The sequence below is a fragment of the Ambystoma mexicanum genome, chromosome 13 (assembly GCF_040938575.1).
Source record: "Ambystoma mexicanum isolate Mex_15411 chromosome 13, UKY_AmexF1_1, whole genome shotgun sequence".
Classification (NCBI taxonomy): Eukaryota; Metazoa; Chordata; class Amphibia; order Caudata; family Ambystomatidae; genus Ambystoma; species Ambystoma mexicanum.
This window is the reverse complement of record NC_090938.1, coordinates 336,888,964-336,908,991: the sequence shown is the minus strand read 5'-3', so window position 1 is coordinate 336,908,991 and position 20,028 is coordinate 336,888,964. Positions and strand designations below refer to the sequence as shown.

At 48.5% G+C, this 20,028-nt stretch overlaps 1 protein-coding gene across 4 annotated transcripts in view; it reads right to left on the bottom strand.

Moving 5' to 3' along the window:
- CDH24 (cadherin 24) overlaps positions 1–20,028 on the bottom strand; it is a 1,353,690-nt gene that overhangs the window by 462,906 nt on the left and 870,756 nt on the right. For 3 of the 4 annotated variants that reach the window (XM_069633833.1, XM_069633832.1, XM_069633834.1), the window contains one exon: positions 12,113–12,280. The exons of the other annotated variant lie outside the window; for it this stretch is intronic. In XM_069633833.1, the coding sequence (XP_069489934.1) occupies positions 12,113–12,280 (168 nt within the window). The remainder of the gene's footprint in view (positions 1–12,112; positions 12,281–20,028) is intronic. 4 annotated transcript variants of the gene reach the window in all.

The window sequence follows — 20,028 nt, the reverse complement described above, 5'->3', positions numbered from 1 at the left end:
TGACGATAGGTGGAAAATCTGCCGCCGCAACCTTTGGAGGCACCCTGCTTGCCTCCGCCGCTCCGAAAGGGCGGCCGTCGTTGCTGGAGAACACCAAGAGCCCGGGCCGTCTCCGTGTCCGTCTTGATGGCTTGTAGGAAATCGTCCACTAATTTCCCAAACAGGTTGCTCCCGTCGAACGGCATGTCCAGGACTCTGGTCTGCACGTCCTGACGGAAGTCAGTTGCCTTGAGCCATCCACGCCGTCTAAGGCACACGCCGTTGCCCAACTGGCGAAATCCAGTGTCAGCGATGTCCGTCGCTATCGTAATGGCGTGGTCCGACGCCACTTCTACTTCCTGCAAGATCTCTAGGGCCTTCGCCCTCTTGTCGTCTGGTAGGAAATCCAGCAGGGGGGCAATTTTGTACCACAACTCCCTGTCGTAGCGGGCTACGATAGCCAAGGCGTTAGCAGCCTTAATCGTCGTCGCTGCCGATGAGATGACTCTGCGTCCCATCGTGTCCAACTTCTTTCCCTCGCCGTCCGGCGGGGAGGTTGACGTGGAGGCCAAGGCCCCCCCCCGCTTTCTTCCTGGCCGCCGCAGAGATGACCGAGTCCGGGGTCGGCTGTGCCCGAAGGCACAAGGGGGCCGCGTCCGGGACCCGGTACTTCTTCTCGTACCGATCCCTTCTCGCAGGCGTTGTGGATGGGTTCTTGAGGAGGGCGAGACCCTCATCCCAGATATCGTCCAGTAGAGGTACAGCGAGGACCGTCTTCCTCTTGGTCTCGCGCTGTTGATAAAGGAAACCTTCCTTCTTCTTCTCTTCCAGGCAGAGCTGGAAAAGCTCGGATGCCCTGGCGATCATGGCATGAAACGATCCAATCTCGTCAAGTGGGGAAGCCGGGGAGGAGGTGACGACGGGAGATCCTCGTTGTAAACCTCGTCGTCTGTGCCCGTCGCGGCCGTGTCAGTCCCCGTATCATCCCCACGGGTCGTGGACGGGGAGGAGGGCTGAGCAGGGCGTGATGGTTGAAAAGGAGGTGGAGGATGAATCCTTCTTCTCTTAGGAGGAGGGCTCCCAGAAGGGCCTGGCTCCGGGTCCCCCGTCGGAAGAGGTTCCTCCGTTGGTGGTAACAGCAATCTCGTCCTTATCTCCGAGCATAAGGACTGTATAGCCAACAAAATGGCCGCCGAGTTGTCTTGCGGCACTGGTTGAGGGGAGTCCGACGGGCGGTCAGGAGCCCCGTCGGCACCCTCGACGTTCTCGTCGTCTCCTACGTCGGGGTCCCTCCCGACGGGCTGGTCTTCTTCCACGCCAACGCCTTGGCTTAAGACTTCGATCAGTTCCTCCTCAGAGGTTGAGGCCGAATCCAAGACGACCTCCTGCCCCCCCTTTTTCTTCTCCGTCGGAGGTTTCACGGGGGTCCTGTCGATGGGCATGAAAGAGGACTCCCTCGGCGGTGGCAGGGAGACTCTGGGCCCCGAGGTCGCCACCACTGGTGTAGCCTCCACAGGCTGAGCCAGGGCCGCCGCGACTGTCTCGATAGAGGCCTTGGCCGGATGGATTAAGGCTTTCACCACCTTAGGTGCGCTCACCGCCTTCTCCTTGGGGGGAGGGTCACCGCCTCGCTCCCCCTCCGATGGGGCCTTCGAGCTCGACCGGGGTCTCCCCAGGAGCTTCGCCGGGTGCTCGGCCTTCCTCTTACCCGAGCCAGAGCGTTGGCTCGTGGTTGATGGTGTCGGGGAGAATGCGCCCTGCCTGGTGCCCGTAGAGCCCGACCGTTCGGCGCTCCCGGTACCAGCGGACTCGCGGTGCTTGGCCTTCTGTTGGACCCCCGTCGCCGGGGCGCCCTCAAAGGTCTTAGAAGACCGCTCAGACTTCTTCTTCTTCTTCTCGCCTGACGGGCTCTTCCCTTCCAGCCAGTTGGCGAGACGCAGATGGCTGTCCTTCATGGTCCGCTCCGACATATTGCCGCAAAACGCACAGTCCTTCTCCACGTGGGTCTTGTCCTCATGCAGGCAGTAGAGGCAAAGGGAGTGTTCGTCCTCCTTAAAGACATTCTGAAGCTGGCATCCAGGGCAGACCCTGAACAGCTTTCCGGGCGTCGAGCTTCCCTTCTCCTGGGCCATGATCGAGATGGGCCTGAGAAACTTCTGGAGTCCTCCAAAAGCGTGGCTCGACGAAATCTTCACCCTTGAGGGGCGTAGAAGAATCCGACACGGGTCCCCGTTGATCGGATAAAGAAACGGTGGAGCTTGAGGCTCTTTTGACCGAAAAAGAGAACATTTTCCTAAGAAAAGGCGCGAAAAAAGCACTAAAGCTCGAGAGCAATAGCACGAGGATCCCAACACTTGAACGTGCAGTAAAAATCTGAAGATGGCTGCCAGAGGCGGAGCTTAGGGAGATGGCAGTCAGTGGCTGTGGTCAGTATGACGCAGAGATCAGTGATTGGTTACTACTACGAAAGACAGATCAGAAACGAAACTGATACTGATTTTTCTTTACCGAGGATTCCCAGCCTGACGACGGGGAATATTCATGAGCATGTGAATCCATGCCAGACCCCATGCTGGAGAAGCCTGTGTCCTCTTGAAAAAATTGCAGTAACCATAAGCAATGGACCATTGGCAACCCACTCTAGACAGACCACAGTGACCTAAACTCAGGCTCACTTGGATCTCAACTAGATGGAGCGCAGTCTGGTCCAAGCCCATATCACGGCTGACCACCTAAAGCCATGATCTATCCGAGACCAAAGCAACCATACCATGCTGACGCCACTTGTTTTGCTAGCAGTGGCCTTTGGTGCCATGGACCATCCTGTGTAGGTAGACCACGTGACCTTCGTAATGAGGCTGTGTAGGTAGACCACGTGACCTTCGTAATGAGGCTATCGCCAAAGCTCACCTTCTCCTGCCTAATTCTCAAGCCTCTTATTGAGCTCCTCTGACTCACAGACCACTTTATTGCATTTGCAAACCCCCAGTACTCTTCGGCAGAAGATGCAGACTCCAACTCCGCCCCAAGCTTCAAATCATTTGGAAACACCTTACCCTCCTGCCCCCACTCAGTATTTCGGAGGTGCAGATTAAGTCATCTGCTCCTCGCCTCAACTCCAGTCGGTTGCCAAACCCTACCAACTCCTCCAGCAGGTACAGACCTCCTCACCCCTCCTCAACAGGTAAAGACCTCCTGACTCGCATCCCAGCTCCAGCAATAGCCGACCCCATACTCCCACTCTGTTTGGTTCAGTCTGCCTTGCCCCAATTCCAGCAGGTGCAGACCCTGTACACTACCTCCAGTAGTGGCAGGCACCCTCTCCAAATCTCCAACAGGTACAGCCCCCAGCTTGGCCCCCTCGCCGCAGTTTCAAACACCCCGGTCCTCCAGCACAGACATAGCCCACAGAGGCTAGCCTCCATCCCAAACCCTCTTCCTCGAGTCCTACCCACTCCGCACGCGCCCTCCACCCCACCCTCCAGCCCTTCAGTAATTCTGAGCCTTGGCAGAGCTCGGCCCAGCAGTTGTGATTTTATGCGCTTGAAAAAGGCTAATTAAACCGAGCTGAATATTAAAAATTAAATCCGGCTCTGCATGACCGCCCCGCCCCCAGCCCCGAGCACTTCAGGAGCCATTTAACTACAAGTGCCTTCATTCAAATCTCTTTAAGATTGTGAACAGTGCAGCGGTAGAAAGATGAAGGCAGTCGGACTGTGAGCGAGGAGGGAAGAGATATATAGCTGTAGCCACAGAGAGAAAAGGGAGAGAGAAAAGGGACCGCCAGGGACTGAGAGAGGTGGTGTGAGAGAGATCGTCTGTGTGTGGCAAAGTGAGAAAGAGAAAAAAAGAGAGGGAGAGAGTGAGGAAGTAACAGACATATAGGTAGAGAGACAGTGGGTGATTGAGAAAGGGAAAGAGAGAGAGGGGGAGGGGGAGAGAAGGAGCTTGTATTGTGTGTGGGAGAAGAAGTGTGAAAGAGAAAAAGAGAGCGATGGAAGAACATTTAAGTGAGAAAGGAACAGATAAGGAGTGCGTGGAAGATAAAGAGTGTGCCTGAGAAAGAATACACTCCCACAGAGAGAGCGTGAAAGAAAGCCAAACGCGATTGATAATGTGCCTGCAGACAGACAGCTCGAAAAAGAAAGACACTGTTGACAAAGGAACAGGCTTGCAAGATTGTGAGGCCGAGAAGGACAGAGACAGAGTGTGAGTGAGAAAGCAAGCGGGAGAGTGTGACAGTGAGAGAGAGAGAAATAAAAGGGCTAGTCTTAGAGAGAGGGACAGAGTAACAAAGAGAGGGCGAGCGAGAGACGTAGTGCTTGTAAGCGACAGAGAGTTATGATATGACTGGTTATTTATAACGCGCTTAATACCCAGAGGTTTCTAAGGGCGGATCTGGTTTCCGAGGCGAGCACGTTGCCCCTGACCTATCCTCTCGAGACCGAGAGGTTAGAATGACAGTCCGTGTGAGAAACGCAGGCACGGAGTGTGAGATAGAGAGTCAGCTGGTGAGTGAGACAGCTAGACAAAGGCCGAGTAAAATTGTTACAGCAAAAAGAGTGATAAAGGGATAGAAACAGAGTGAGACACAGAGATGCAAGGTCAGTTAGAAAGAGACAGGGAGAGAGTCTGCAAGTGACAGAAAGAGCAAGAGAGGGAGTGGATAATATGAGGGTGACAGATGTAGGGTGAGTGTGCAAAAGAGAGAAAGAAGGAGAAAACCAGGACGTGGGAGGGACTGAGATAGAGATATAGTGAGAGATCAGGAAAACGTAAGATTCGTAGACATGGAGTGAGAGACATAAAGACTTAAGGTAATAGATTGGACCCAATACATTATTGCCTGATTTCATTGATGGACGCTGAAAGTAAGGTCTTCTCAACTATTTATTTATTTATTTATTTATTTATTTGCATTTATAAAGCGCACAAAACTGCCCTGGGGCATCGTGGCGCTGTTACAGCAGACTTAGTCTTGAACACAAACATAGGAATATGTTTACAGATGTAAACCGAGTTACAGAGTACGTTTCACATTAGTAATAAACATTGAGCTTAGGGGTTATGCTATGCTGTGGTTGCAATGCAAGCATGAATGTGCATGTGGAGGACTTTAGCGGAATAAGAGGGTTTTGAGGTTTTTACGGAAGGTGTGGTATGATTTTTCGTTCCTTAGTGAGGTAGGTAAGGAGTTCCAGTTTTTAGGTGCGAGGTGTTGGAAGCTGGTTCCTCCCGCCCTGGATCTTTGAAACGTAGGGACATCAATCATGTTGGTGCGGTGAGCTCTGGTGGGTCTGATGGAGGCTTTCGGTGTGATTCTTTCTGCGAGATAGGGTGGGGCATCCAGGGAGAGGCATCTATGTGTGATGGTCATGGCTTTGAAAAGTATGCGTTCCTTCACGGGTAGCCAGTGAGCATCTTTCCTCGCTTGCGAGATGTGTTCTCTTTTTGGAATGGACAGCGCTGCCCGGAGCGCGTTGTTTTGCGTAATTTGGAGTTTTTTTAGGTTGTGGGCGGAGGTGCCTAGGAACAGGGCATTACAGTAATCTAGTTTTGTACCTATAGTGGCTCTGGCGATGGACAGGCAATTTTTAGTGGAGAGAAAAGGCTTGACAGCATTTATCACCTTGGTGGTGAGTGCTGAGGAAGAGGCTATGGCGTTGACCTGGCGAGACATAGATAGTGAGGCATCTAGGTGAACACCTAAGGTTTTAACAGTCTTGGAGACTGTGATGGTGGAGTTGTCGATATTGAAGGATTTGTATTGGGGGGGGAGTTTGTTGAGAATTTCATTGGTCCCTACTATGAGGATTTCGGTTTTGTCCCCGTTTAAGCAGAGGCCGTTGGCCGCCATCCAAGTTTGGATGGCTGTGTAGATTTTGGTTAATGCTGTCGCATCTTCTTCGTAGGTCCCAGTTAGCGGGAGTAGTACCTGCGTATCGTCTGCGTAGTTGGTGTACGCTATATTACGACAGTCGAGGTCATTGAAGAGAGGAAGGGTGAATATATTGTAGAGAGTGGGGGCGGTGCAGGAGCCTTGGGGGACGCCGCAATGGATGGTAGTAGGGGTTGCCGAGGCAGTGTCTGAGAAGACTTTCATGAGTCTGCCATTTAGGAATGAGGCCACCCATGCAATGGCTTCCGGGGAGAAGTGTGCTTCATTTTTTAGGTGCATGCCTAGGATATCGTGGTTGACAAGGTCAAAGGCGGCAGATAGATCCAGTAGGAGAAGGAGTGCCGGTTTGCCTTTATCCATAGTGTCTGCAAGTTGTATTTTCAGATCAAGTAGGGCTGACTCTGTTCCGTGACCTGGTCTGAAGCCTGACTGTCTTTTACCTAGGATATGGTTGGTTTCGAGATAATCCTGGATTTGAGTGTAGGCAATTTTATCCAGAATCTTGAGCAGGAAAGGCACAGTGGTGATGGGCCTGTAGTTGGTAGCTACTTCTGGGTCGAGGGTGGTTTTTTTTAGAAGCGGGCGCACCCAGGCTTCTTTTAGACTGTCAGGGACAGTATTGGTATTGAAAGAGGCATTAATGAATGATTTAAGGAAGGGGGCGAGTGTTTCAGTGCAGTCTTTGATCAGACTGGCGGGGCAGGGATCTCCTTTACAATTGGATGGTTTGATCTTGTTCATTACCTCAATAACTTCATGTTCTGTGACTTCCCTGAATTTGAACGGGGTGGTGGGGGCTTTGGTGGATGGGGTCCCCGAGCTAGGGGTGGGCATGTGGCTCGTGGTGGTGGGAGATTTGAGGTGCAGTGATAGGTTTTTGTGGTGCTCCTTAATTTTTGTTTGTAGGAGTTCAATTTTATTTAACAGGGCAGATTGTATGGAGTTGCACCAGATTTGGTCTTTAACAATGTCTTGTGATTTGGTGGCCGGTGTGGTGAGTTCGTTGAAGATGGCGAAGAGTTCTTTAGATTCGGAGCTTGCATTAGCAATTCTTTCATTATAAGAGACTGATTTGGCTGTGATTATGGCTTTTTTGTATTGGGCAGTTATTTTTTTGTAGGAGGATAGGGTGGCTGGGGAAGGCGATTTCTGCCAGGAATTTAGTGCTTTTCTTTTCTGTGAGCGGAGTTCTTTGAGTTCAGTGGAGAACCAGGTATTTGAGTGTTTGATAGTTTTGGCTTTTTTGGTCTGCAGGGGGGCAATGGCGTCAATGGCGGTGCTTATGGTGCTCTTGTAGATATCTGCTAATTCTGATGGGTCAGATAACTTGAGGTCTGTGGAGAGGATGTGAAGGTGGGGTGTAATTTTGTCTTTAGTGAGATTTTTTACACATCTTGCCAGTGCTGGGGGGATAGGGTTAGGTTTGTTTGTGTTGGATACAGCGGGAATGAAGAAGTGAATGAGGTGGTGATCTGACCAAGGAGTCGGGGTGATGGAGCTAATGTCGATGTGACAGTTATGGTCGGCTATCCAGTCCAGGATACGGCCTTTGTTATGTGTGGGTGAGGTTATTTTTTGGTCGAAGCCTAGTTCTTTTAAGGCTAGTGCAAGGGATTTAGCTGGCTTGTCCTTTTTGTCGTTATACCCCAGGTTAAGGTCACCTAGAAGGATGCTTTTGGAGGTGAGTTTTAGGTTTTCTGTTAGGCGGTGTACAAGGTTCTCATGGAACTCTATTAGTGGGCCGGGCGGGCGGTAGACTAGGTTGAAGGTGATGGTGGAGTTAGGGGAGAGGGCAATTTTTATAGCTAGAGAGTCTATGGTGTCACCTAGATTGGAGGTGATTTGTCTGGCCTCGAGGTGATCTTTCAGGATGAATGCTACCCCACCACCTACTGAGGAGAGGCGGTCTTGCCGGATAATGGCGTACCCCTGTGGGATAGTAAGGTTGAGGGCTGGCCCTGCAGCGCTGTGCAGCCATGTCTCGGTGATGGCTAGGATGTCGAGGTCCAAGTTAATTAGGAGTTCGTGAATTTCAGTGGCATGGGCAGGGATGGATCTAGCATTAATGAGGGCACACTGTAGGTTGTGTGTGTGTTGGGCTGAGGTAGGGGTGGTGTTGAGTGGTGCAGCCGGGAAGGGGTGCGGCATGGCGGGTTTAGGTAGGGGTGTTTTGACTGTAAAGGCTGGCGTATTTGGCGTGTTAAGAGTGATGGGAGGTGCTTGGTGGGTGAGTCTAGGGTATCTAGAACGGAGACCTAGGAGTTGGTTCCTGATGTGGATGGGTCTAGTGTAGGAGGTCATGCTGGGTGGAGGAAGACGTGTTGTGGGGATGCTTTCAGTGAAGAAAGATGGTAGGAAGTAAGTAGGAGGAATGTTGGAGAGGAATGCCAGTGGGGCAGCTGGTGAGCTGGTGGATTGGGGATGAGGCATGGTGAGGATATAGTCCGTGGGCACTTGGAATCCTGGGCAGCAGCCTCTGGTCACCTAGATAAACATTAATTGGGCTTCAGAAAAAATGTGGGTACAACCTTAAATGTGACTCTTAAATATACTACACAATAGGACTGAAGGCCCCAACCCCTTCACCATCTTTCTGGTATTCATAGATTTTTCATCCGCATTTGATACTATGGACAGGAATAGATGGTGCATGAAATTATTGAAATGGGGGCTGCTGCAGAGTCTACTCAACATCCTAATATAGCTCCACACTGATACAGTCCTGCAAGTGCGCCTTAACAGTAAGGGTTCATTATCGAAACAGGTTGGTACAAACAGGGGCCTGAGACAGGGGTGTGCACTAGCCCCCTGTCTGTTCAACATGTATATCTCTGATATAGGCATGGCCTTCACTAAACAGAGAGCTGGTGGCCAATCACTTTCCTCAGTAAGCTCCCTCCTTCATCTTGATCTGGATCGCCCCAAATTCCAGAAGTTCCTCAAGACTTTCCTTTTCACCTCCTCATTCCCTTCCTACCTACCCTGCTAAAACCCATAGTTTCTGAGATTGGTGACCAGGGCCGTTATGTGTCCTCTTGGGCCCTGGCCTCCCACACCCAAACGCCTTCAGCCTCCGCCTGCTCCCAGCACTTGCCCTGGCACCGGCCTATGCCACCACAGGCCTGCACTTATTTATTGGCAGCTGACCACTCACCCAGGCTCACTCCCTAGCACTTCCCTCCTGGTACACCTAGCCCTTACCCCCCACCCCTCATCCCTTCTCCATCTCTCTGCACTTGCATGTTCCGAATGCTCACAAGGCCTAGAAGGTCTGCCTCTATCTTTCATTGTTTTATTTGATTTTCATTCCCATGTTTCCTCCATGTTGCCCTGTGGGTGCTTTGCAGCACAACTTACTCGATGTATTAGGCGCCTTACAAGTGCACAATAAATAAACAAACATAAACAAACTGGGCACACTACCGAAATACTTAAGAGGTTCCCCAACTCTAGATGGCGAGCCAATTTTATGAGGTTTAAGATGAATTTGTTGTTGAAAACAAGAGAAGTCCTGAGTGCTCAGAACAAGAAAGACTTACCCTCATCTGCATGCCATTAATGTCATGTGGAAGAGGCAAAGCACCCTCAGGCACTGAGTGAATGATTTCCCCCCCCTCCCTTGCAGGAGAGTCGTACCCGCTGCCGGGGAAAGTCCTGTACAGGAATGAGTGGTTGGTAGCACGGTACCTATGGTGGTGATGTTTTGAGGGTGGACAGTTTCGCAGGTAATTAAGGTTTTAAGATTTTTAAAATACATTATCCTAATAGAATTATAAGCCTGTTTGTAAAGTTTCTTTTTTATTTTTATTCAAGGAATAATGGTAAGGGAGGATTGATGATGATTAGTTTTAGCCAATGTTACTGATGAATTTATGTCTTATGTATGTTTTCTTTCCCTTTGTATCATGTGTAAATATGTACTTCTGTTTCAGACTCTTTATATATCCATGTTTCTTTTTGTAAAAAGGTTTGCTTGTTAAACCAATGCACAATAAAAAAAAAGAAAAAAAAGAAATAAGAGTGATAGAGACCCTGGGAAAGAAAGCCAAGCCGAGACATAGGGAAAGAGAGAGAAAAACAAACCTTGAGAGATGGGCAAGGACATTGCGAGAGAATAACGATATGGAGGCGCTGTGAGGGACCGGCTGAGTGACGCTTGGGGGGGGGACAGACATAACGAGAGCAATAAAAGAGAGGGAGAGCTGCACACAGAGAGGGAGAGAAAGAGATGCACAACGAATGAGAAAGCAAACGACTGACTGAGTAAAGGGTAAGACAGAAAGACCTTGAGCTAGGGAGCGAGTGAATGAGGAAAGCTGAGAAAGAGAGAGCGCCAGAATTCCAGTGGGGGCAGAGAATGGGATACAGAGCAAATAAGTCAGAGAGTGACACAGAGAAAGCAAGTGAGAAAGACAAAGTGCAAATGAGAATGAACGACAGACAAAGAAAGAGATGATGTCGCAAGAGAATGAACACCATATTTGTGGGTTAAACAGAATGAGAGACAGCGAGCAATGGGTGAGGGAAAGAGGGAGTGAGACAATGTATGACTGAGAGAGAGAGAGCACCGGAGGGATAGAAAGATAATTTGCGGGTGACAGCATGAGATGTGAGAGAAATATATATTTAGTGAGAGACAACGAAGGTCGGGAGAGATAGTGAGAGAGTCAGAGAGGCAGTGAGGACAAGTAGGGCGAAGCGGCAGACTTCAGAAAGAGGAAAGGTGTGAGGGGGACTAGTAGTACCCAAGGGAGAATCGAGCAGGAAATACTGGCGTGTTGATGAGTGCTCAATACGGAAGAACCCACTGTCTGCTGGTGAGATTCTAGATGGGTTGGACAGGTAGGTTTTGTGTTGCAATATGGGCCCCACATACGATGTCATTTGCATACTAACGAGATGCACCATATGAGCATGGCTAGGTGTTATAATGCAACTTGGTGGGACCATACAGCAAGAGTAGTTAGACTTTATTGGGTGTTATATGAGCAGCTGAGGCGCTGCTGGGTGTGTCTTGGTTGGATGATGTGTAAGGTGGAAGAGCGTGACGACTGGGTTGGAGCAGCGCTGGTCATTGGAATGGATTTTCATGAATCCAGCAAAATAAGTCTACCTGGATCTTGGTTTTGGGACCATTTACAACCTTCAAGGGTTTAATGTTTTTAATGTGCTTTGTTGCCGAAGCCTGTATTCGAACACACATCTGAGAGATGTACCCACTAGACCTCTGAATGGCTAGTCAGGATACATGTGAATATGCTTATTGGGATCGCACTCTGCAGAACATATTTAAGCCACTCCTCCTCTCTTGGGTTATTTTCCTTGTGATCATAATTCATTAATCTCCTGAAATGTAATGTTGATTTATGGAGGGTTCTTACATCTCCGGCATTTGCAACCGCACCCCCCACCCCCATCGTCCCTGGTGGGTTCCCACATTTAATATTTTCCATTTCCAGCACTGGCTTGCAGGGGAGGTTGGTTATTAAAATGTATGCTTGGGGTGCTAGGTTAGTAAATGCTGTGCCGGATTCCCTGGCCCCTAGATTCCTCCTGTGGTCATTGTATGTTGCTGGGAAATCCAGACATAAACACGCGGTGACATGAAATGCAACCCACTACTGAACATGAACTACACCGTAGAAAGATAGCTCTTTGCAGTGGAGCACCCCAAAGAAAAACAACTTATGACCAAATACAGGGCGGGCAATCCTAGGCTGTAGGTAGAGAGGAGGTGACACAGTCAAGCCTGGAAAGCAGAGAAAGGGCACATCTGTCAACAATGTGACCAGCAGCTCGCAGAGATCAAAATCCACGCCCTTATCCTCTTGGCCAAATATCAGGAAACAAGGAAATGCAACTTTACAGAATTCTCCAGCAAAAGCTCCCAATCCAAAAGCTTTGAAAAACTAAAGATCCATGTTCTGCTAGGACAAAACACAAAGGTGGCCGAAAAAGCAGGGGTATATAGGCTTAAAGGTGTGTAGAGCCATTCAATTCCTTCCTCAGATGGAGGAACATGCTGAGAGAGAACACATACAAGATTTGAGATGAGGCGCAGGATGAGATAACAAGGAATAGACAGATGAAAAAAGAAGGAGACACAGACTGGTTGGACAACAAGCAGGCAGATTGACCGAGAAAGAATGTCATCAGCACAGGGAAGGCAATTAATAAAATCAATGACATAGAGACACAGAGAGTGATCAAGAAGGAGAAAGAATAGTGTCTTACTCTGGGGGAATTTTGGAGGGTTGTCGTTGACATCTGTAAGGGTGACCGTCACTGTGGTGGTCCCGGACAAGCCTCCCATGTGCCCTCCCATGTCCTTGGCCTGAATGACAACTAGGAACTCATCCTGCGTCTCTCGGTCCATATTGGGGATGGCGGTGCGGATTACCCCTAAAATGAGAAAAGACAGGGAAGAGATCAAATTCTGAAAGCGTGTGTAATGGTGGAAAGGTTACTCTCTGGTGTCAACATTTTGGCAGCACATGCATCCTCACCCACATCTGCACGCCTTAGAATTCTTCCACACAGTTAGGAGGGGACCTAGAACAGTTCTCAGTAGGTTATCACATTATTCATAATTTTACCATTTTGTTTTCAGATATAATGTTCTTATTTGGGGTAGTCATAAGGCACTACACTACTTCCAAAAGAATCATAATCCTCGTCTTCATCAAGGCCCTGTGTTGCTTTAAGAAAGCAGAACCCTGCGGAGTGGCTGCCGCTGCCTGGACTGTATGGTTTCTGGTCGGTCACACTTTATGACACAGGACTGGTGCCTAGAACGGACCACAATAGCTTCTCTACACACGTTACCAGGGGACACTGACTGCAGTCCATTGCAGCCCAGCATGTTGCTAACAGCATTCCACTATTTTGCCTACACCAGATCTGCTCCCTTTTGCACATCAAAGAATTCGTTTTCCAGTAACTTGAGTTGTTTGTGATCTCTGTTCTGCCCCACGCCACCTTTGTCCTTTGTCGCCTTGCCTTTACTTTTCCTGACAGCCAAATCCACAGAGATGCCTCCTATTCTGGTCTTCTTCTGTTTTCCACCTTGGCTTGATTCCCTGTTGGCTGCTTGCTGTTGGATTGTCTGTCTCGCTCACTTATGCAGATGTAGCTGCTCGGATTCCTGACCCAAATTGTTTCACGTCTGCCTCCTTTTGCTCCTTGATTCCATTCCTCGAGTCCAGATACTTATTGAGCCGCCCACTTGGCCCTTCACTGGTTTATCCTTTCTCCTGCCTTCCACTCCATCACTACGAGACCTCGTAGGCTCCTCTGTCTTGAAATAGATCTCTTCTTAATTGGACCAGTTCTTTAGCCATCCTGGACTGCTACACCAAGCAGACCTTTTCAACATGCCTCATGCCAGTGGGGCGGTAGAACTGGATTCTTCCCTTGCTCACATCATGTCCAGATGCTGTTGGGTAGCCAAGGGTCCCTTCCAGTCCCTCATTTCTTCACTTCGGATGGTTTCTTCAGTATATGTATCGATTGCATTGTTTCTCCCTTAGCTTCGTTTGTGCGCCCCAGAAGCCTGTTTCCTGTCCTTAATGCAGGCAGGGTTGAAACACAGCCCTTGTTCTTTCCTGACCTCAGTTTGCCTCCTTTTCCATGTTCAGTGCTCTACCATCAAACCACATGGGAAAATGCCAGGGAAGGTTTGGGAGGAGTAACATTCAAGGCACAATCAGCTGGGTCATGAAAACTCCACCATTCAAATACCCATTTACATTTTGTGGCATCCAAAATACCTCTGAAAGTCCGAGAGGTTGAGTCGGTTGCATAGGAATTAAGGGAGGACACACATCCAAGAAAGTTATTATTAATTCACTTCTCCTCTCTTGCATGGCATCATCCCCAGATTAATATGGTGCAGAATAGAGATCCAGCGAGCAGAGGAGGTTGTTTGACGTTCCCTCCCCCCATCTTGAAACATTCCTAAGGGATTTGTCAGCCACTTGAGAATCAAGATATGCATTAAATAGTGGTGCCCGGCAAAAGTGCACAAACGTCTACTTGAAAATTCAGCAAATCGCCACAAGAAGAGCATTGCACGGAAGCACATCAATCACTACTTTGCAGCGCCAAGTAAGCACCTTGGTGAAGATGTGATATAGCATGTTAGGCAGAATCGCATGCAGCACCCTTTGGGAACACTACATGCAATTAAGACTACAAGTGTCAGTGCAATTTCACCTTTGGTACAAGCCTGTACTACACAGTAATGTGGTAGCATTGGCCGAGAAGCCAGTTGAACAAAGGACCTACAAATACATTGGGCCTCATTACGAGTTTGGAGGTAGCCATGCCGTCATTACCGGCATGGCTACCTCCAAACTCGGGTCCGGGTCCTGAAAAAAGGGAATTACCAGGCCATTCCGACTTTTGCGGGCCCGGTAATTCCCATTTTCGGGACCCGGTACGTCCCCATTCCCATTTGAGCCCCCATAGGGCTCAATGGGAATGGGGGGATGCTAACAACGGACCCGTTAATGACAGGTCTGTTGTTAGCATCCTGGTCTGCTTGCGGGTGCCAGTATGCACGGCCAGACCAGACGTGCCTACCGCCACCCACGAGCAAACTCGTAATGTGGCAGCCGGTATCAATGGTGTCAGTACCTTACCGGCAGTGTTCATACCGCGACCGCCAGGGTCGTAATGAGGCCCATTGATTCAAATATACACTTACTCAAGGTTTCTTGGAAAAAGAATATACATTTATTTACACAGTCAGTTTGAAAACATTACACTAGCAAGAGCAGCACAATATCATATACTAATACAATACAAATGCACAACCAATAAGTTACTGAACAAGTTCAGCTACCCTGAAGCGGGAGCAAAATGGCACTTCAGCTACTTTAAAAAAGGGTAAAAAGACAAGGTTATAAGAATCAATAGCACAAATACTTGCATAGGCAGGGCAAAGAGTTTCAGTGAAATACAAACAGCAATTCATTTCATAGGCCTGGACCAAAGTCAATGGTTCAGAGTCTTTGTATAGGATAGCACAGTTCTGGTAGTAAAAGGTTAAGTCTTTGCCACGGATTTTAGAAGAATTTGGCTAAGCGAAAAGTTAGACGAATGTTTAGGGAAGGACAAGCCTTCGAAGTTGGGAAAGTTTCACAAACTTTCTCAGTGGCCGAAAAGATTTCCGGACCGCGTTTGCACAGTACCTTTAAAGTGAAGAAGAGCTGTAGCTGAGGCAGTTGTTCCTGGCAGTACGAGCAGATCTCGCTGTTCCTGAGCTTCAGTCGTGGGGACAGGAAGGAGGACGTTGGGAGGTTCCTGCACTGCCCAGGGAAGAGGCCACAAGCTTAGCGAAATGCTGGTTCAAGGTGTGAGTGCCTTAAAGACCACAAACTGGTATCCTTCCCACTGGCTATCCGGTTTTCCACAGCACTCTGCTGAAAATTCGAGCAGGAGGGGAAGGTGTCCAGGCGGCTTACGAGTTGGTTGTTCCCACCAAACTCAAGGGAAGAAGTTAACCTTGAAGGGCTTCTCTGTCGATGGACTTTCAGGCAATTTCGGACCTGCAGCAGGGCTTCACTGGCCATCCAAGAGTTGCAGCAGTCCTCTTCCTTCAGCTCGTCTTCGGTTCTTTCGTGCCAGCCGGCCAATCACACCAGAGTGCATTCAGGTCTCTTAGGAAAATAAGCACAGGGAGTTTTGGGCACCTCCCTCACATCCTGTCCACCCCAGACACCCTGGCACCAGAGGAGGGCTTCAGCACTGAAGCCCGCCAAAGGCCAACGAACAAAGGGACCAAACCTGCTTTGGCGCGCAGAGACAAACACAAGAAGGACCTTTCCTAAAACAAATGGCGAAGAAAGTTGACCGGAGTCTGTTTTTACAGATAGATCCTAGGCGACATATTGGAAAACATGGCTGACCCGATTTTTAGCTACTGTTGGTCACGGTCGAGAAAAATCATGGTAATTGGATCTAAACCACTGCCACCAGCCATTTAAAGTAGGAAAGGGTAACATTTTCACTCAAGGGAAGCTAGGCAACCCCTCCAGCACTCTATAGGAAAATAGTGTGTGCTGGGTCTGTTAATTTAAAGAGACTAGTAAAGTCAATTTAACTTTACATGCTCTGGGAGACAGTGTCAGTCCCAGAGAAGGTATTTAAATCTCGGGAAGTCTGAAAGACATCCCTGTGTCACTGCCCTGAAGGTGCTGTGTGACACACATAAAAAGATGATGCCTATGGAGTTGTTTAAAACTCCATAACCAAAGAACACAAAAGTAAAACACACATCAAAATACATGGAAGAGTGGGAAAAAAGGCCCACACTCTTCCCAGTTAAAATAAATAAAATCCTAGAAATCCAGCAAAGTTGCTGGGGGTCTCAAAAGGTAAGGGAAATTAGCACATGTTGAGAATTCACCCTAACACAGCACAATGGGCCTTTGCGAACTAACTGATACAAAGACATAAACCAACCATAAATTACTTGTTAAGAAATTAGACATTGTAAATTGGCAGCATAGTTAACTAAAAGCTCTCCTGAACTCCTGGGAGTTAAACCTCTTATTGCAAGAACTTGTCCCTCTGAAGCATCTTAAAAGTAGCAAAAGGTACAACAATTGAGAAGGTATCTATATTCCATTTACTCTCCAGGTGCAAATAATGGGCACAAACTAAAGTGTTACCTTTTAGCTATCATGTGTGCTCAAGATTAACCAGGCTTCCATTAATGTGGTAAAGTCGACTTTAACCTTGGCAGAATGATGTGCTGGCAAGGACTTTCTCTTGATTCCGTCCAGAAAATCATGAACTAACTACAGAACCTCGAAAAAATATGTCTTCATGGCTTTCTTCCCTCAGCTCTAATTGAAGAAAGATGTTTCAAGGAAATATGCTGAAGGCCCGACCCTAGCAAGTATAAATGATAAGGCATTATGGCTTCCATTTAAAATGAGACGGATTAACACCCAACAAGCAGCAGTGGCAGAACATTTTTAATTGAAAAGAAAAACAGTTTTGTACAGCTAGCCTCCTTCCTCCATGCAGACCCAAGGAAGGTGTCATGCCCATATTAGAGAACTGCATGAGGCCAGCAATGAAGCCCGGCTACGGGAACTCACTGTCTAAAACCTTCCACTGCAGCATAGAGAAGAGCTACAGCCGGCTGAATACTTTCAATCAATTGGAGTAGCCCCGGATCCCACGCCTGCGTGGCCCTGGCGGTGCCGAGCCACGGAGGACTCCGCATTCCTGAATCTTTGTGAGAGGACTGACAATGTTCCCCATCCAAAATGTCCTTTGGTCAACATTTCAAAATGACGTTTATGGATTCTTTCTTTGGAAACCTACATTCATTATCTGCAAATCTGGAATTTTCTACAGTTGCACACACATCAAATTTTGGAATTCTGTAAAGATTAAAAAGATAGTTACTACTTCTAAACTGAATCCTGATTCCTGCTTCTCTTTGAACTGTCTGCTGAGAGCATCTGTCTTTTTCATTTTTCAGAATTTAGATTTTTCACTTTAACATATATGCATGATTTGAAAGCAACTGAGTTAACATGGAGATGACTGAAAATCCTTCATTGCAATCTCTTAAATAATACAGTGTTGTCATGTTGTCAGCTTGGACTTGGAGGTGTGGCAGAGAATTGGTAAGAATGGCAGTAACAACAACTTGACGACCTTGAGCTCCTAGACTCTGACATGCAAATGTAGACCCTGTTCCCTGGAACAAACAAAGCCAGGAGGCATCCATTCCTGTCCTAGGTCAGGGACAGTTCCCATGGATACCTGTGATGAATCAACTTCTGGGGCACCAGCTGTCCAGGGATGAATATCGGTTTCTAAACCATCAATCAGCCCCACACCTCTAGTACACCAGAAGGGATCAGAACAGATTGGAAACACAAGTCAATTATAAACCTCCTTGTCCAATTTTTGGTAACGTGGATGGAACAGCAGGCTTATCTCCGCAAAGACGTAGATTGTTGGTTAGTTGCAACACAGTAAAAATACAATTATTACCCAATGATAAAAGGGACTGTCCAGTCAAGGTTGCAAAAACATTTCTACTTTATTATTATTACAACAGACAGTTCTAGCACACTACAAAATAGAAATACAAAGAAACGAGCTAGGGGTAGATCTCTGTCTTCGGCTGGGGCCTCCCTCTGGAACAGCTTCCCTGCCACTCTAAAACTTGAGGAGAACCATCTCTGCTTCTGGAAGCACCTCAAGTCCTTCCTCTTTTCTTCTGCCTTCGCTCCCCCTCTCCCCTGCTGATCTGTTCTCTCTTGGCACTGTGCACCTAGCCACCTTCTGTCCTTCAGGCCCAGGTACCTGCTCACCCTGCCACCCTCCCACACTGCCTCCGGACCACCCCTTGCACTGGGGTCTGTATCTGTACCCATACAGCCCCCCCTTTTCTTCCTGCACTTATCAGACCTACCCTGTCTGCTGCCTTAAAACTAGCACTTGCAAATTGCTGGCTGCATTACCACTGTTTGTTGCCTTTTCTTTATTTATTGTTATTTATCTGTTTCTCATCTGCTTCGCACTTTCCACTTCTCCCTCCTTCCATGCACTTTTCCCCTCCCCCTCTCCCATGCACTTGCGTGTTCTCAATGTCACTGGGCCTAGTAAGATCGCTGTTTTGTTCTCCCTGTTCCCCTCCCTTGCCTTGTCGCGCTCTGAAACACTTGTGTACGAGCGCGATAGAAATAAAATATCAGTAAATCAATCAATCAACCCACCCTGTGAAGGAATATAAGGGACAGACCGTTTCATGAAGGAAAGGGATGCACTCTGCATACTAACAGGAGGGTTGTCGGTAAAGCAATCAGTCCTAACTGTTGAAGGTTATTTGGTTTCAGCACCAAGCGAGCAAGGGGTCATAAATGTCACTAGAGGCCTTCGGAGAAGGACCAGGGGGACAGAACAACAATGTACCTCGTGCTTGAGATGACCTTGATGCTCGACAGTGGCAAGTCGGTTCCAGGATGCTTTGCCGCTCCTGCGACAGAGTTCAAGATGGGAGACAGCTGTGGGTATCAGGCAGCAAGCAGTTCGGCAAGTGAGGCTGGACGGACGGTTGCAGGCTGGCCAACACGGTGGCTCAGAGTCAAGAACCTGTGTCTCTGTGCTGGTTGGCGGATCTGGAATGCTGGTCAAGGTGTCTAGGTCGTCTTTAGTGACTGCAGCATGACAGCAGTGTGGTGCAGCCAGTTGCGGTTCGAGAGCTCGACTGTCTCGAAAATGTCCTTAAAAGATGGACGCTGGTTGATGCTTGTTGTGGAACTCCTCCTAGCTTCTTCGCAGGGCTTGTGGCGTCCTTTCAAGGTGGACAGCCCACAGCTGAGGAAAGTGCAGGTAAAAGCCTTGTCCTTTGTTCAGAGACTCTCTGGCAATTCCCACCTAGGAAGCTTGCTGGCAGAACCTAGCAGGGCAGGCTGTGTGCTGGCTGGGTACCAGTTTTGGAGCTGCTGAATGGGTCCTCTGAGTCCAGTTTCTCCCTCTGTTCCCTGGGAGATGTTAGGGGAGGGAACTTGCTTCCCTCTTGGAAATCTTGGACTTCCTTCACTGGCAGAAGCAGTATGGTAGACCATACCTTCAGCCAGGGTCCAATGCTGAGTTCTTCTTTCCTGCTTCTGGTGAAGACTTCGGATGATCTGCTAAGTGAGGGGCTCAGCCCTCTTTTAAAGCCAAATGGGCCCCAGTGATTGGTACAGGCTAAGCCTACTTTAAGGAACCAATCCGGCGTCCCCACCAACAATCTTCTGGTATGCGTGAGGTCAGGACCAGAGTGCTTTCCACCAGGAAAGGTAAGAGAAAACAAAATGCACTCCTAAATCCCACCCATCTTCCTGTCTATTGAAGATAAAAGTGTCTCTCTGGTTAACTCAGCCCTCTGTGGCTCTTGATCAAAGCGCAGGTTTCCCTTGAAGCTTATGGTGAGAACAGACTTCTGTCTGCCTCAAATCACATACTTTGACCCTCTGAAAGGGAGTTTGCCTACTGTAAACAGTTGTCCCAGACATGACATTCACCGCTCTTCGTACAGAGGGGTGGGAGCTAGCTTCAAGGTGACACATTGCATTTCAAAGAGGTGTTAGATTTCCTACACATTGTTAAGTTCTGTGACCAGGCCTATTCAC